This window comes from Panthera pardus, unplaced genomic scaffold (assembly GCF_024362965.1).
Source record: "Panthera pardus isolate Hobbes unplaced genomic scaffold, ASM2436296v1 HiC_scaffold_2, whole genome shotgun sequence".
NCBI classification, from domain to species: Eukaryota; Metazoa; Chordata; class Mammalia; order Carnivora; family Felidae; genus Panthera; species Panthera pardus.
The window spans coordinates 58,303,283-58,321,669 of NW_026526765.1; the positions used below are offsets into that span (position 1 = coordinate 58,303,283).

At 42.4% G+C, this 18,387-nt stretch overlaps 1 protein-coding gene across 19 annotated transcripts in view; it reads left to right on the plus strand.

Moving 5' to 3' along the window:
• Positions 1-18,387, plus strand: part of TENM2 (teneurin transmembrane protein 2) — a 1,291,038-nt gene that overhangs the window by 1,145,702 nt on the left and 126,949 nt on the right. For 15 of the 19 annotated variants that reach the window (XM_053907069.1, XM_053907085.1, XM_053907075.1 and 12 more), the window contains one exon: positions 588-800. The exons of 1 other annotated variant lie outside the window; for it this stretch is intronic. In XM_053907069.1, coding sequence (XP_053763044.1) covers positions 588-800 — 213 coding nt within the window. The remainder of the gene's footprint in view (positions 1-587; positions 801-18,387) is intronic. 3 more of the 19 variants (XM_053907073.1, XM_053907072.1, XM_019450240.2) reach the window with 1 other exon arrangement.

Below are 18,387 nucleotides of genomic sequence, written 5' to 3' on the forward strand. Positions count from 1 at the left end.
GTGATGGGTGAGTGTGCAATCATTAGGGGAATGGAGCTGTGGGGTTCCCAGCTGGCCAGTGGTCAGCTCAGGCTCTCAACAGGGAAAAAAAAAAAAAAGTCCCAGCTGGCTAGGGAGTCAGGATGCACATATATCTTTTCAGATGGCACCTCCTGGGTAGCTTTGCCAAACTGGATTGCCACTGTGTGACCTCCTCCTGGGATGGCCTCAAGCTCTAGAACAGTGGTTCATTCTCACACTCTAGTGCACATCAAAACCACCTGGAGGATTTGTGAAAACAAATTTCTGAGCCCCATGCCCAGAGTTTCCAATTCAGGAGGTCCAAACAAGGCACAAGAATTTGCATTTCTAACAAATTCCCAGGTGATGGTGGTGCTGCAGGTCCAGGGACCCCACTGTGAGAACCACTGCTCTAGAAACTACATAAGAATAAATTAATACCCAGCCAGTGGAGAGGCCTCCCAAGGTGACGCACCTGCTGGGCCTTGGGGCCTGCTCCAGGGACCCAGGCCATGTGTGTGGTCTGGCCTCCAGTGGAGGGTTTTGCCAGCTGTGGTGTTGAGCTGTAATCATTGTTTTTCTTCCAGAAGTGTGCTCAGTAGACTGTGGCACTCACGGCGTCTGCATCGGGGGAGCCTGCCGCTGTGAAGAGGGCTGGACAGGCGCAGCTTGTGACCAGCGCGTGTGCCACCCCCGCTGCATTGAGCACGGGACCTGTAAAGATGGCAAATGTGAATGCCGAGAGGGCTGGAATGGTGAACACTGCACCATTGGTAGGCAAACGGCAGGCACCGAAACAGGCACATATTGCTTTATTTTCATAAATCGTAGATCTATAGTGATGGTCGTGCATTGCAACTCGCTGTTCCTTCAGGGATATGAGTGCTCTACAACATTCCTGCTGCCTCTCCAAATCTTCAAGGGGATAGAGAAGGGAAAAACAAGTCCCCAACTAGAAAAGTCTTTCCCTTTTTTCCAGAATTCCATATTGGGAGGAAAAGAACAAAACTAGAGACGCAAATCCATTCAAATTACTGATTCAGGGAGGGAGAAATGCACATGCATGGGAAATTGTCAGGACCTGGAGGTTTCAAGCACCCTACATGACCGTGGTCTGCAAATCCCTCCTTGTTGAATACCCTCCCAGCTGGATGGATCACTGGATCCCTGCTTGCCAGCAACACCTGAGCACAGTTGTTTTAGACAAGGTTAGATACAGGCAGGACTCCCAGGTTTCCTGGGTAGCCAGGTACCACTGGAATAGGTTTGAGCACCCTCTTGCTATCCCAAGGCAAAGTGTCATCCTTGGGCTCTTGACCCTCCCCATCACCACCACCACTGATCAACGTCTCCTCCTCTAGTCCCATGTCATTCTCACTCAGCCACCTCTCTCTACAAGTTTTTTGATGAAAATTTTTTTAAGATTGTTTTCTTTTTTGAGAAGTATTCGTTCCCAGGTTTCTTCAGTTTTGATTTTGATTGCTTTTGGTCAATATTGTGGTTTAGGGTAGGACAATACTGGATTGAATGTATCCAGTTATCCCTTTGAGAAGATGGGAGCCAACGCTCTTTGGTTTTCCATATCCCTCAGACAGTCAGAGTTATGAAGTTGTCAAATTGAGTGTCATTTTACCTCTAGGATTTGCTTTTGTTGGGTTGAGTTCATGCTCAAGTTGGCTAATACACTCACTTGCAAGGAAATTCTCGGAGAAGTTTCCAAGCAAACTACTGACTTGCCTTCTTGGAGTTATCTTTGAATCTAGCCATCAAGTTTGGGGGCCTCCCCTCTGTCCTAGCCCCAGGACCCCAGTCAACAGATTGGGTACCTGGAGGGAGAGACAGGGTTAAGAACTTGTCCAGGGCTGACTCATGAGGTCAGACTCAATTTCCCATGCTGTTCATTTGAGTGGTTAAGCAGAGAAAAAGTGAATTCTGCATTATATTTACCCCATTTCCATGTAATTGGGCATCTGAGGAGCAGCGTGCCAATCCAGGCCATGACTATAGCACTGGGACCCTGTCGGGACAGTCTGTTGGCAGTGAATTGTTTCTGCAATCTCTCAGTGATGCTCCAGATACTGCTCCCCTGCAGCTGCTTTCATCTTCTGTTCCCTGCAGAGTCTGGGGGATAATTCAGAAAACTCTCAAGGGAGGATGTGCACAGCCCACTACCAAGACAGTTTACAATTCTTACCAATAGCTTCCTCTCTTCAGGGGTGTTCCTCCTGATGTACTTTTGCATGCCCCATGTGATTTAAAGACTTCCCCCACCCCCCATACCTCCATTTTCCTAGGCTGCTCCCCTCAAAAAAAAAAAAAAAAAAAAAAAAAGCTCTTGCCAACCAATAACCTTTAGGTAGAAAATCCTACTTTCTTTCAGTTCACACCATCCAGCCTCACCTCCCCTTTGCTCTCCCTTTCCACGTCTGCTGAGGGTTTGCTGCCCCACCATGATGCCTGCTAGCTCTCCCCTACCTACAACTCATCCTCACTCTGGGAATAGCTCACAATAGCACATCCCAGATGGATTGGAGTAGAGTTTGGAAAATTACAGTCAAAGGTGCCATATCTGACCTGCTGCCTTTTTTTTTAATATGGCTTCCAAGCTAAAAATAGTCTTCATGTTGATTAAGTGTTGAAAAAAATAAGAGATATTTTCTGACACATAACTATTAAACTCAAATTTCAGTGTCCATTAAACAAAGTGGGTTTTTTTTTTTTGAGGACAGCCACACCCATTCATTGATAGACTGTCAGCTTGCACATTGCATCTTAGTGTTGAGTGATTGCCACAGAGACTGCATGGTCCACAGAGCCATGTGTTACCTGGCCCTGTATAGGAACAATTGGCCGACCCCTGAATTGGAGAGTTGTCCAGGGCTTGATGGATCGAGAGGAGAAGAGAGAGGCTGGCCAACATTCACTTTAGGAAAAGGCCTCCAGCTGTGATTTGAAGGTTGTCAGACAAAGGGAGAAGGTCCAGTGTGGAAGTAGGGAGACAATAATGGTTGAATTGAAATGTGTCTGGAGCCTTGAAGCTGAAATGGGATGATGGCACCTCTAGTCTCAGTAGGAAATTATGGGGATATGGCCAGCAAGAGAATACAGGAGATGTTTCATTCTAGCAGTCTTATGGGTGAGATGGATTGGGAGAAGATGTCTCTGCTACTTGAAGTGGCTGGTTCAAGTTTTACATGTGTGTGTGCTAAACATACATGAGCTCTTGGGAGACATAGAAAACAGGCAAATTCATGTGTCAGGTAAAGGAAGTAAATGAAAGGAGTTTGGGTTCAGGGAAGTGTCTTGTCCAGAACTGTGATCTCTCGTGACTTTTGGGTTCACTCTATGTAAGTTTACAAAGTATTTGTCACCAAAGTCTTTTCTTGTGAGGAACTAGGGCTCCCTAGTTTCATTTCTAGATAGGTGCTGTATCCTCATGGTTGTGTTCACTGGGGCTTGTTCTAGAAAAGCCAAACATACCTTGGTTGTTGAGATTTGCTATTCAGAATGTAGAGGTGTTTGGATGCACATAATTGGTTTGTTGTTGTTGTTGTTTTGTTTGTTTGTTTGTTTTCCTTTTCAACCTCTGGCCTCCAAGCTTCTATGTGAAGGTTTAGACTTTTATTTTGAGCAGACACTCCTGTCAATTCATTTTAAGTAAATGTGACAATTTACAAGCCCAGAATTGGTCCTCCTCCTCAGGGATAGAAAAGAAAAGAAAGAGAGGCTTTTTGGTCCTTTTCAAGCAAAGCCTCAAATGCTGTATTTTGAAAAGAGAAAATAAATAAGAATGAAATGGCACCTAGTCTGCAAACAACGCATTAGGAAATTTGAGGTAAGGCAGAGCCTAGGTGATTAGTGTTGGGGCACAAGGGTTGTCTGCAGCCTATTTTCAAAAGGTTGTGGTGAGGTGGTGTTCTTAGAATCATTGCCAACAGTCACCTGAACAACTTGCATCATTATTTGTGGATCACATTTATTTTGCTGGAGAAAGCAAGAATATAGATGGGGGTGGAAGGGGGAAGTGAGGATAAAAACATGGACTTCTGAAAATCAAGTAGGATCTATCCATGTTTGGTCAAGTGAATTTCTGGAATTTCCAACTGAATTATTATTTTTTATATTTGGAAATTTAGTACATATTACTAAAGATTTAAACATAAGGTATAACATTTCAATACTGTTAAAGTGAACATACTGGTAGACTGGATTCTACCAAGCAATCATTCTTATATTACATTTTTCTAACAAGTTAAATATAAGGTATGGCTAAAACCTACAGAATTGCATAGATAAGAAATATGCTTTGAATCCAAATGAACCACAATTCATGTTTATCTTTGGAATATATTAGTATTATTTGGATAAGCTGCAGTTTACTCTTATGAATAAATCAGAAAGTGCACTGTGTGGTTAGATTAGTTTTATTCTTTAAACATAATCCTAAAATGGGTTGTTGTTTCTATCACCTGCCATGCCTTACTGAACTGGGGATTGAACCTCAGAAGACCATCCAAAGACCATGCCAGCAAGGCATAAAGGGACTACAGAATAGGTCAAAACTCACTGTGAACTATAGTAAACTCAAACAAGTGTCTGTTATAAAGAAATGAGGTAATTGTTAGTGTGTTTTGCATACAGAATCATTGAGCGAAGTACAGGGAGAAATAACATTTTGCCGCAGAATGCAAGCCGAGAAACTAAATGCTAATTGAGGATTGTTGTTATCATCTGCTGACTGTGGGCTGTCCAGACATCCGCTCTGAGTAATACAAACTAACACACCCACAGAATAAATCCACCACCACCAGGCACCTACCCTAGGTGAGCTGTTTGATGTCTGGGTAGTGAGCAATGCCTGTAGTGGTTGTTACAACTATTTATTTTGTTTGTGTGGTCCTGACCTCCACCTGCATTTCAGAATCATGAGGACTCGATTCCCAGGCCCATATGGGGCTGGGTGACCTGCTGTGTGCCACAAGTCAGAACAGTTTTCTTTTCTCGCTATTGCACTGGGCCCTTCTATTTTTCATCTTTAATTGGTTGGGGAAGGAAATAGGTTCTTGTGATGTTAATAAGGAAAATGAATCTTTACCCAAGGTAAAACCAGCCGTGCGACAATCTGATGTGCTGATTAAGTGATTGTCATCAGAAGTAGACAGGGTCACAGTCCAAGAGGGAGAGAGCTTGAGAGCTACAGGGAACAAGATGGGAAGGAAGTGACTATCAAAATTAACCAACTTCAGACTGAATACAGCTGCTTCTGCATCTTGTTCCAGTTTCATTCTCGGTCATGAAAACATTTTTCTTGTAGCTATTATCCTTGAACATTCAAGCTTTCATGACTCCACAATGAGATCAAGTTGAGATGAAATTAGCCACTGTGGAGCCATCCTTACCACCAGGTCTGTGGGAGCAGCTAATTCTCTGATTGGTTAATTAACCTATTCCTCCGGGGGCTCTTATTAGAACCTATGCTAGGAGTTCCATTCTTCTGTGAAGTGAAAACCTGAAGGGATGGTCTTTCACTGTTAAAGATTATGGACAAGCTTTTTGTGGGGTACAAAAGATGTTCTACTTCTGATTTTTCCCCCCACAATGTGCCCAAAATGTGAGCCTCCTCATTGAAGATCAAGAACCACCACATGCCCAGAAGTTCTCTTTGAGTCTGGATCAGGCAGTCTACCCAGGTTTCCTTACCCAAACTCAGAACAAGGACTTGAAGGTAGAAGTTACAGGAACACTTTTTCAATGCACTCAAAAAATATAATAAAATGAAAAGAGAAAAATGTCTTACAAGTAATAAGATTCTCATCACAAGAAAGTGTGATGAGCCTTTCTTGGCCTGGATGTTGATGAAAGGCTTTAAACATTAGTTGGAAAATAAGGCTCACCCTAACTTAATGGCTCAACCATTCACAGAATGGTTATTTTGGTTCTTTTGTCTGTGTGGTCCTGATCTCCAATTGCATTTCAGAATCATGGTGACTCGATTCCTAGGATCATGTGGGGCTATGCAAGTGGAAATGGTCTTTTGTACTGTTTCCTATGTGATTTAGTAATATGTGCCCATGAAAGGAGCTCCCATCAACAAAGAAAGGGGTGGAAGGAGCCTTGATGTTTTAGTTCTGTGGAGAGACAGTGACTTGGAGCATTGATGTGCCATACCCTTAATAGTTTAGATGGTCCTGTTGATGTACCAGCCTGTGGCCCACTGTGCCAGAGCCTGACTCAACAAGTAAATACCTTAATATGGACTGTTACAGTTTGGGACTCTTAGGACAGAAACCCACAGGTGAAAATTAGCATGAGGAAGATTCTACACTCAAAGGAAAACATGTAAGAATAAGAGCTGTTGAAAAGAAAAGCAGCAGGGGGAGATGCTCTGCCATCATGTTATGTAGTGAGTGCTCTGTCACTTGAGCTTTTACAAAGAATCAACTGTTCAATCTATTAAGAACCAGTTCGTTCCAAGTCTTTGATTCTCAGATCCCACATTATCCCCTCAAGACTTTACATTAAAAGGAAAGGAACACAAAGAGGGCCCTAGAGATCTGAGCTCCCTTTAGATATTTGTGATGGACATTTGCTCGTCACTCTGTCTTATTTGTGGTGCTGTCATGAAGAATAGGTTGATGGAGGAAGGGGGAGATCTGTGTTCTAGGCTTGGCTCTGTCACAAACATTCTGGGTGCTTTTGAAGTAGTCACCCATCTTCCCAGCCTCAGCTTCTTCCTGCTGCAAATGAGGGAGTTGAACCATATAATCACTTTACAGAGTGTAGTCCAAAGACATGAAATGCTTTTCATTGGTGTGCAAATATATTTTGTTGAATAGTTACATAGAGTGTTTAAAAATACATATTTGGAAAAACTATAACTACCTCATCAAACTCATGAATATACTGGTATTATTGCTAAGGGATGTGGCAAAATTGGGTACCAATATCAGGCCTGAGTAAATTTAAAGAAAAATATTAAGTAAATAACAGTGCAGATATTGCAAATATCACGAAAGCAGTATGTGATTGACTGAATTTAGAACACACTTGGATGAGATGATCTCTAAGGACTGGTCCATCTCCTGAATTTTATTGCTCTGATGCAAAATTATACGAATGGACCACTCTAGCACATTAAAACCTTTCTCTCTTCTGCAAGGCACAGAGAGGGTTTCCATGTAGGATCCAATAATATACACTTTACATGAGAGGACAAGATTCAGTGTAATGTTGGCTCTGCTGATGATGCTTTTTTGAATAGTTGAGGATAGTCGATGGTACTTTTTTGTTTGTCTATCTGCTCGTCTCATCCCTAGCATCTCAGGTCCAATTTATATATGGTTAACTATGAGATTTTTTCTCCATTGAAAAACTTACATAGTCTGAATAATCAGAGTCCACTTTATTCCTTTATATTTGTGTTTTTTTATTTTAAAAATATGGTGTTGAGTACAGGTTTATCTATCTATGTCCATTTCACTTGGATTCGGGGCATGACAAGCATGATGAACTGCTTAACATACAGGCTTGCATGTCAGTCTATCTGAGATCAAATCGTGGCAGGTGTCCTCACCTTTGTGTGCCTCAGTTTCTTTGTCTGTAAATGGGAATACTGAAAAGATGACCTACCTCACTGAGTTATATGCACAGTACTAGCACAGTTCCTACCATAAAGCAAGAGCCAAGCAAATGTAAGCTAATGTTGTTGTTGTTGTTGTCATCATTGTCGTCGTCATCATCATCATCCCCCAGGCCCATCACCATCATCATTATCTATTACAAATATCAGATAAAAGCAAGGGAAGACTATCAAAATAAATTTGTCATTAAGACATTTCTGCTACCTTCAACCTGCCTTTCCTATATACTGCCTCCAACCCATCAAGCAGTTAGTAGCATTTCAAAAATAACACCTACCCACTACCAATTTCCCAAGCCAAGTTTTGTTCTATAACTCACTGGCATCGGGTTCTTACAGGGAAATATAAACTAGCTCTCTTACCTGGAAATTGAACCTGCTTATTTTACCAAACAGCCCACTTACACATGGAATCAAACGTCTGAATATCCTCATGTTAATGGAGGCTTATTATGAAATTGGGGTTTGCTTCTTTCAACCAAAATTTCTCCATCTAGATTTTTTTGGACACATTCCAGAGAAGCCAAGAGGTCTATGGGAATTTCCTTTTAATTCTGGGTTTCATTTTTATAATAAGTACAGTTCAAAAGAAAAGTGTTTTCCTTTGAAGTATTAGATTGGAATTATTATTGAATAGAATAAAACTTCAATTCTTTTAAGCCAGCATTCCTCAAACTAGGGACCACAGACATACTCTACAGGAGTTTGGAAGGACACTGTCTTCCTTTAAGAAGGAACCTGGCATTTCTCACGTTGAAGATGCTGCCAGATCAGTGTCTCTTAGATTACCTTGTCCTGGTCTCTCCTTTTTGGACTCCTTTCCCATTCCTCATGACTCTGAATTCAAAGAATAACTCAGGGAGACTCAACTATGAACTCAGCTGAGTTACAAATGCCTTTTGGAGACTCAATAATTGCACTGATTGTCCCTACTCAGCCCAGTGAACTGCACGATTACCCTCATTCCTCCAGTGGTACAATTGTATGACTCCTTGGAGCAACACCCATGAGTAACATCTGGGGATTCTTTGTAATTCCTTGCTCATCTCCTGGGTTATCAGGAGCCATACATAGTATCCCAGATGTTTATGTAAGAAACAGATTTTGCATTTCCTCCCAAGTTGCCTGCCTAATAGGGTTCAATCTTATACCAAACACTTCTTTCATAGCACTCTATTTCATGAGTTCTTTTCAAAAGTCTTGTCTTTATTGCCTTTGGAAAACAGGGTACCAGCATTTCAAAAAACCTCCACAGTCAGGGTTTATTGATTTCCTCTTCATCCTTTTCATCATGCATTTGAATGCATAATTATAAGTAGACTCACAGAAGGCCACCATGCCATTGACGGCCTCTGAGCTTTTTCCTTCATGGTTAATAAAGAAAGAAACCACATGAAATAGCAACTAGGAGAAAGCTAAGTATTTCATCATAAACATTCTCAGGATAATTAGAATGGATTAAATTACAAGAGAAAATGCATTTAGTTAATCTTTCCTCTAATTAAAAAAATATCCCTAGTTTTAAATAAAGCGTTTGTTTTTAAAAGCATATTTTCATTGTAATCAATAAGGGGGAGGCCTGTTTTGCCCTCACTGATAGGAGAAAACATCTGCAAAGTAATTAAAAGCTCCCAGACAGTGTTTTTTTGGTTTTTTGTTTTTTGCATTTATTATTATTATTATTAAGATCTGTAAGTAGCCTTCTCAGTCTTTTCCTGTAACTTACACAATGGTATTCTCCACAAGCGACCTCATTTTATGGTCCGTGGTGGTATAACTTGCTTTCTGTTCCCAGATCAGTGAAGATGTGTTTGATGACTCCTGGCCAACAAGGGTCAAGTAAGGAGATTAATTTAGCAGAGGTTTTTATAATTTTCCAAGTGAGGTGGGATGGCAGTCAAAACGAGATGGGTAGGTCACACAAGACACTCCTAAAATAGAACAGGGACACACTCTATCCTGTCACGGGTTCTATTCTAAGACTGACAGAACCCAAATCACTCCGAGCCCTGTAAATCTGTCTCACAAGTAAGGAATCATTCACATCATCTCTCCAATTTCATGGCTCATCCCAACTGCAAAGCTCACTCCCCACTCTCATCCCAAACATTCCTAGAAGTTTTCAAGGGTGTCCCACATGCTCATGTTCAGCCCATTTGGATTCTTCAGGCTTGGTCCCCTCGTGGTGATCTGCTGCTTACAGAACTCACTTCAGTGGAGCCCCACGGTATTTCCCCTACTGCCAGGGATTTACCATCCAATACCCTTTGTCCCCACTCGACTAAAGCCCCACTGTATTTACACAGTGAAGGAAAGAACACCACACTCCTCCACACTGGGGATCTTTATCAGCTGGTTCCAAAAACCTTTGAGAAAACAGCTGTTCATTTTTTGCCTCTAGCACATCTTTCACCCATCATGGTTTTGTCCCACGGCTGGGCTATAGAATAGGCAACACAGGATCCTTTTTGCTTCCTCACCTTCCCTCACCTCAGACACCCTCCATAGACCTGGGGGTCTTGGGGGAGGCTCACATGTTCTTCAAACACACCCAGCCTCTAAATTCCAATTCAGATCAGTTAGGACCCCTGTCGTCTACACAACCAGCCCATTGAGAAAACCTCCTTGTTCCTTCTCATTTAGGTTCAGGGTTGCTTCCATTTTCAGCCAGCTCAACTACAAGTCAAAGAGCCCCTGTGATCTCCCATTCTCATATGAATTATTTTGCAAAAGGAATGGAGACACAACTGCTTCCATGTCCCTTAGACTTCAGGTTTCCAGCAGTTTCTGGCATGGCTCTTTAGGGCAGCTCACTCTAATTGTGTGTGACCCCCAACACCACACAAGCACAAACTATACATTACAAAAACCACATCCCACCAGACCCCAGAGAAAGGAGGGGTTAACCAATGTTCTAGAGACAAAAAGTCCCACAAAATTGCTGTCCATAGGGATTTAAATTGCTGAGAATCCTGGCCCACAGTTTCCAAATTTAGCTGCAGCAGCACCTGGTCAAATTAGCAGTGAAGTTGGTTAGAACTTGGCTCAGAAGGGTCATCTGTCTAGAGCTGTAAGCAGAGAGATAGGCTCTGATAAGTGTGAATTGCATTTCTTTATTTTTAAAATTATGCTTGAACTTCAAGAGGGATTGCCAGACAGCCCTGTCTAGTTGTCTAGAAACAATGCCAGGGGGTGGGGGCTCCCAGAGATTATAAAATAACCACCTCAGAAGCACAGAGGAAACGTTTGTACCCGATTTCATTCCAACAAGTTAGCAAGCTGTCAATCACCGGTCAGGCTACTGCACTGAAATGTGCTCTCTCTAATGACACGAAACTCAAGGCAGTGGCTTCTGCTTTGCAGAGAGCATCCTGGCAATAGACAGTGAGATTGTTTCTCTACATTAGGTGTATGTGAGCCCTGGAAGCCCAAATGTCACTGATGATAGCAATTCCCATGAATAGGGAGAGAGATTGAAGAAGATATTAGAGGTGGTAAGAGAAATGAGCTTTTTCCTATTAATCCAGGGAATGCAGGCAAGTTGAGTTGGGTCCCTTAAGCATGTTGCTATCGGCTTCTCACCAGACTCTGAATATGAACTAATTTAACTTTTTATTTCCATTTAATGGGACCAAGAAAGATCTGTATGCATTCACTTACAGACCTGTTCTCTGGGGGTCTGATGCAGGAAATGTTATCATATCATCCAGAAGCCTAGCCTAGACAGAAACTAGTTTACCCAGAATTAAACAGCTTGAAACATAATACACATCAACACCCACTCCAAACTCCCAATATCTCCCGCAAGTTATGTTTGTAGAATGTAACATCTTCCCTCCTTGCTAACTATTAACACTCACTGTCAGTGCTTTACAATTGTAGTTAGAATGTATTCGCAGGGTGGGGCTGGTGATAGGGATTATGTAGCAAAGGAGTTAAATGCATGAGCTTTAGAATCAACTAAAGCATGAGCTTTAGATCAAACAGACCTCAATTCAGCCCCCATCCACTGCAAGTTGTGTGATCTTTGGCAAGTTCTCTATCTTCAGTACCTCCATTTTTCCCATCTGGAAACTGGGAATAGTGATACCTGTGTCCTACTTTGGGGAGCACTTCACTCATCAATGAAGCATTTAACACAGTGCTTGATGCTCCATAAATGTTAGTTTAAAAATCATCAACACTACATGTTCATGCCCTTACCGGAATTTCTTTGTGGAGTGGACATTTATGAAAAGCAGTAGGGCTGGCACACAGCCACCCATAGGGCCCAGAACTCCAAAAAGAGAGGTCAGGGTGCTAAATGTCCTGTGTTAACCCAGATGTCTGGGCCCACCTCCTGTTCCACTCCTACAGGAGAATCTCACTGGGACATGTGGATTCCATGACTGTAAGAAGGAGAACACAGGGAGCAAGAGCAAAGCAGAGAGAGAGAAACAGCCCAGTGAGGATCTGACTTCCGGTTGCAGGAACATGACTATTAAAAACATAAAGAAGAAAGCCACATGTGTATCATCCTATGCCATGTCTGAGGTCCACACCTCCTCCATCTGGTTCCAGCTGAGCAATGACAACTTCATTCATTCATTCATTCATTCATTCATGAAACATCTATTGAGCACCTAATGAGTGCTGGGTGCAACATAAGCTTCCCCTGGGTGAGGCCCTGGGCTACAGGGCTAAGAAAGAAGTGATTGGCACAGAGGCTGGTAACAGTCCAAGGAACTTCAGATCTCAGCTGTCTTTTTGCCCACATGAGAATTTGCTGTTTTCTAACGCAGGGCACCCTTTCTGGTGTTTCTGCCAGTTGGTTTTGGTTTCTTTTTCAATGCTGTTTCCTGCTAACAGCTTCCCAAGGAGATCAGTGTAAGGATGGAAACCTTAAACTTCCAATGGTAGTTTAAATTCATTTGTAGCACAATGTAACTACATAAAAGAAAGCAGCCAGGTATCAAACTGCGTGGATACACACAAATGACTCCCTCATAAGTGTTAATATTTTCAACAGTGGAAGAAATTTAGTTAAATCAAATGAAGATGGCAACTCATTAAAATTTGATTTTCCCTCCTATCCTTTTTTATCTTTTAATCCTCTGTATATGGCACAACTTGTTCTGTTAAATAACACTCATTAATTAAATCTCATCTTCTCTTAGCTATATCTATATTTTTATTTATTATGGAAACCTTTCAATGCTTATAATCTAATTTAGTTGGATTATTTCTTGGACATCTCTAAGTATGAAAACCTTGAGGTTTTAGGGTGGAATTACTAGCAAGGGAAGAAGTGGGATAAACCAAATTCTCTTTCCTTCTCCTCCAGCAGGAGGTGGGTGGACAGGCCTTTCCTTTGTTAGGGGAGTTGGCATGATGAGGGCACTATGAATTCAGTATCTTCATCACCTATGGGAAAGGAAGGGAGGGAAGAACCCATAGAAAGAGTTGTAAACTCAAACACCCCTATGTGGATGAGGCAAGAACAATGTACGTAGATGTGGGGGCGATCCAGCTGAGACATCTGTCACCCCGTTGATTGCCAGGGTTGATTCGGCTGATCTGGCTGGCTAGGCGGGTGTCCCCTTCCTTCCTCACAGCTCCATGTGCATCCCTCCCAAAGTTGTGTGCTTGGTCAGAGAGAACGACCTTCCCCCATAGAAGAGGATGATTCCTGGGTCAAGAATATAAGAGTAGCCATACCCACTACAGGAACCTCCAAACAAGCTCTCAGGGTCCATTTGTAGGAGAACGTAGAGTGGTCAAGCTTCCAAGACTCCAGACACATCCAAATGAGGCACTGCTTGTGGCAGTCTGCCTTTCTGTAAAAAAAAAAAAAAAAAAAAAAAAGAAAGAAAAAAAAAGAAAGAAAAGAAAAAGTATATGAATGCACTGAAAAGAGTGTAAGACATCAGGGAACGGTAATAAACTGGAGAATGAATGCCCCTTCTGTGGAGGCCAGACATGACCCACCTCCCACTGAATGTTGCCATATAGAAATGCAAACCTAGTTTTACCAAATTTTCTGATTTTTCAATAGAAGCCAGATATCAGGATTGTTGTGCATATTCTCCCCATTTTCAAATGTTAGCAAGCAATTCAAAATTTGTTGAAATGCTATACAAGCCATTCAGACAGGGCTGGGGTCCAAATGGATCACCCATCTGTGGCCACTGACGCTAAGCTCCAGTACAAGATTAGTACCAAGTTAGGGAACATCATTTGCCTGGAATGAGCAATGTCAAAGCAATGAAAGCTTTGGCTTCTTTTCTTTGATGTCCCTACTCTCCTGGTAACTGGTTTTTGCTGGTGGGAGTCTCACTGCCAGGGTATAATGGTGATACTTTGCACTTACAAAGTGAATTTTCTCCAAGGAGCTCAAAAGACTTTGTGTTGCCTCAGTCAACCTCACAATAAGCCCGTGAGGCAAGCAGGAAGCTATTGCCCCAAAACATACAGTGAGCAGCATTAGAAAGTATTTTACACAGGCAGCTAGGTTGACTCATTGGTTTAAATCCATGGTCTACACTATTGGCAAATTACAGCATTCAAGAAGCACAGACAAGGTTTCCCATTACTGCCTCCTCTGCTGCCCTTTTTGGCTTATCTTCCTTCCATCTGCTCCAGTTGACAGCTAAGCCCCAGATCTCAACAATATATATGAGCAAACTGAGCCAGTGACTAATTCCTGTCGTGCGTGTGAGTGTGTACACGTCTGTGTGTGCATGCATGTGTGTGTGCCCATCTGACTTCTCGGCAGGCCTAGCATGGTTCATCTGCACCCATTACAACATGTCTCTGCATTGGTCATTGGTGTGATGCCATGCTCTGAAATGCTACTCTGGCAAATGCTCACAACCTAGAAACTCCAAATAGGTATCTGCAGGAATCTGGATATCTGTATTTTAGTAACAGTGCCCAATAATTCATGCTGTCCAGAGCCCCTCCCTGTCTCCCTTCTCTTCCTTAAGCAGATAGAATTACAACTGTGAAGGAGAAGGTTTTCCCATACAGAACTGACACTTGTGCCTTCTCCTTGGCCACAGTGAATTAGCAGTAGTGGCCATGGAAAACGGGGACAGAAACCAGAGCAGTGCAGGGAGGGCCAGAAACAAAGATCTTCTTTGAGTTGCCATGAGTGGAACACCCAAGAAATTCCTATTGACCAGGAGTGATTGGAGCTCTGCCACAGTCATTTTCCCCTCTAGACTGGGTTCAAGGGCTCTGCTACACCATTCCCCTGTCCTCCCCCTTCTCCTCTGCTTTATGGGCATATATGCTCTGTGTCCTGCTCTACTCAGGGGAATTACTTGGGCTTTTCAGGCATGACCCAGAGAGAAGACTCCAGTACAGCAGTGTAAACCTGTTGATCTTTTTCCCAGGACAGCAGAGCACAAGTATCCTCCGTTTTCTAGATTGCCTTGCTCTTCCTTCCAAATTGTCTCAGATCAGGCTACTGATTCCTGGGAACAGTTCCCAGCATGATGTTCCACTATAATCATTCACATTCTCTGCATGCGAGCATGCCATAAACATCCTTCAGAGGCAGATGCAAACCCAGCGAAACACCTGGCCATTGTAAATGCATGTGCTGAAGAGCTAACTAGACTTATTGACACTGGAGCTACAAAGGCTGTCATACCCGTCAGCTTCGCATCTGATCGTGCAAATCAGGACACTCTTCGCTAGAGTCCAGTGACACTGCCTTTTCTGGGAGTGAGAACTTTAAAGATCTCATGGGAAACCCCTGGAAATCCCTCCTCAATCCAGTCGGAAGTGCAACTGATTGAACATCCAGAATCAGCCAGTCTGTTGTGGCTCATCCCAATAGATCAAAATCGATACTGAATTTTTTTTTTAAGTATGTATATTTAAAAAGCCATCTCTTTATATACTCAAGTACGTATTTCTTTATACCTGACTATATAAAAAGATAGCTTTTTTTGTTGCCTTGGGAGGAATCACCTTGTGCTTTTCATTTGACTATTCAGAATGGAAGCCAAGGCTTCTCCTTATATTCCTTCATCGTGCCTCTCAAAGAATCACTCAAACAAACCATCGTGTGTATTTTTCACATACACATACATTCATTCTTGGAAGTTAAAGGGGCATCCTGTTGGGGACATCTCTGTCATAATAGCCCCAGGGTGATACTCTACAAGTTCAAAATACGGAAGCACCCGGCCTTCTCAATGCTGCCAAATCCAATAAAGCCTGTTGTACAGTGTACAGAATGCCAGCACAGGTGATCCTCATGGTAGGTCTGCCAGCAAATTCAAGCCCACCTGGCTGAACTGGACTTTGTGTTAAACTGACTCCTAAAGGCAAACAGTGAAACTCAGGGAAGCACAAATGAGCAGACCCCCCTCCCCTGCCAGGTCAGCAGGGAGTTCAGCCACTGAAGTTTCCACTCACAGCCATGCTCAAGCTTGAGAAGCCAAGGTAAAGAAGTTCCAGGTTTAGCTACGTACCTGGCCAGACCAACAAGTCACTTTAAAGTTGCATCTGACTGATCTCCACATACTAGGACAGCTCTACCTTGACATTTAAGTTACTGCTTCCATCACCGGTGAGATGGGTTTACGCTAAGTAATGCACCTTTAAAATATTTTCTGAGCAGTAAACGCAAATGATTGCAGTGTTATAAAATCATGCCTTCTAGGAGACATTAAAATGTTACTGATACCAATCACAGTGAGGTAAAAAGCCGCAAGCCAAGACTTTGAGGGGAAGGAGGTAGAGGCCCTGAAAACAGCATGAGACGGATACATAAAGTAGTTAAAGCCAAGCTGGGAATGGATTCAGAAGCTAGAAATGCACATTGCTGGGGGGTTTCCTTTTCATTTGTTTTTCCTCCCAGGCTGTGGCTTTGCCCCTTTGTATTAAAACCCTGACAGTGCCTCCCAAGAAAGATGATCTCTGGCAGGGACAATTCCTTTGGTTTGGCCAACCCTGGCACTCAGCAGCAAAACATCATATCCAGAAAGAACCTAAATTACCTCCTGCCTTGGAACAGGAATACCTCAGGTGCTCAAGGAGTGCTAGCTGGCTTGAGATTCTCTGGGCGTGACCTTCCGGAATCATTTAAGAGAAAGAAAAAAAGGAGAATAGTTGGGAAGGATATAGTGAGAAGCCACCGTGAGTTAAATAGCCCATTTGCTACAAGTCAAAAGCTAGATTTGAAGAAGGAATAGCAAAGGAAATGACCAAATAAATGAAGGGTTTCTCCTGAGTTTTGGAGCATGAGGACTTGAACAAGGGATGTGTTGGCCTGTAACCTAGCACATATGTTCAAAATGAGGGCAGTGTCAGCCCAAACAGAATAAAAAGTGGTTCTTTGGGAGACTGCAAAACTCTTACCCTTTTCATGTATAAAACACAAATATATTTGCAATAAATAAGCAGATATAGAATGTATCTATGACATTAAAATTTCATGATGAGGAGAGGAATTAGGAGGAAAAGATCTAAAATGGTTCATGGAGAAGGAGATGATGTGGCGGAAAAAAGGAGAAATAGTCATCTAGTAGAAGGGATGATAGATTGGTTTGTTTCCAGAACTTCAAAAGAAGTGGTCTCAAGTATCTTTACCGAATACAAACTCCTGCTTACAAAACTTTCTGCCAACTCATGTTTCTGCCTTTATCACCCCCCTGCCTGCTGGTTCAGGTTTCTATTAAATCAGTTTGGAAGGAAATAACAAGACAGGCCAAAGAATTGGTTTTGCATGTTTGGAATTTACTGATCTACTGAATTCCCTTTTCAGATAATAACAGCTAACAGTTATTGAGTACTGGCCATAAAACTTGCCAGCCCCAGTGCTAAATTCTTAGCACACCTTCTCACATCGAATCTTCATATCAGTTTTGTGAGGTGGAAATTGTCCTCATCATCATCCAGGTGAGAAAACTGGCTCAGAGAGGGAAAGCAATTGACATAAGTCCTAACCATCAGTGACAAGGGGAAGTGAGCTCTACTCCTCTATTTACTTGACAGAGCCCAGGTGTAACAATGCACTCTTTGGATCACCTGCTTTGACCCTAGGTAATCATGCCAAGAGGGTTACTTGGGAGGCCAGCAGCAAAATCAGAGTGTATGGGCGCCAGGAAGGTACCCTCATCTGTTGGTAAAGTCTCCACCTGCAGGAGTGTTTCTTCAGTGATGGAGGACAATCCCCCTGTTAGTGTATTTTGGGGCTCTCTGCTTTATCAGTGCCCCCCAGGCCAAAGAGTGTACTAAGTTATTTCAGATTCCCAAAATGAATCCTCACTCCTCAGCATAGGCATAATTGGCCAACTTCCCTAAATTTAAGTTGACTTTCTATCAGAGTTCACATTTCCACCAACTTTTCATTAAATTAATTATTCAAAACAATTCAGAGTTAGCGTTCTCACAGCAACTGTAACTCTGCCATGACTATATTAAGGCGTAAATTGAACAGCATGTTTTGCAATAAAGTTAATTTTATATTCACCAGAGAACTGAGTTATAGTTGCTGTGGGAACCATCATTTCGAATCTCTTGACTTTGGTGCATTTAAATTCTCAACCACAGCATTGCACACCATAGCATATTTTGCACAGATGCTTAATTTTCTTCCCACCATGGCCTAGCTACCATGAACTTGGAAGTCCTGTCAGAGTCTAGTATATCATCAGCCTTCTAGTTTTCCTAGCCTTCTTACTTATCCTGGTACCTCTGATACTTGATAGAGAAATAGCCAAGAAACCAAAATTATTCCCCTTTTATCTTAA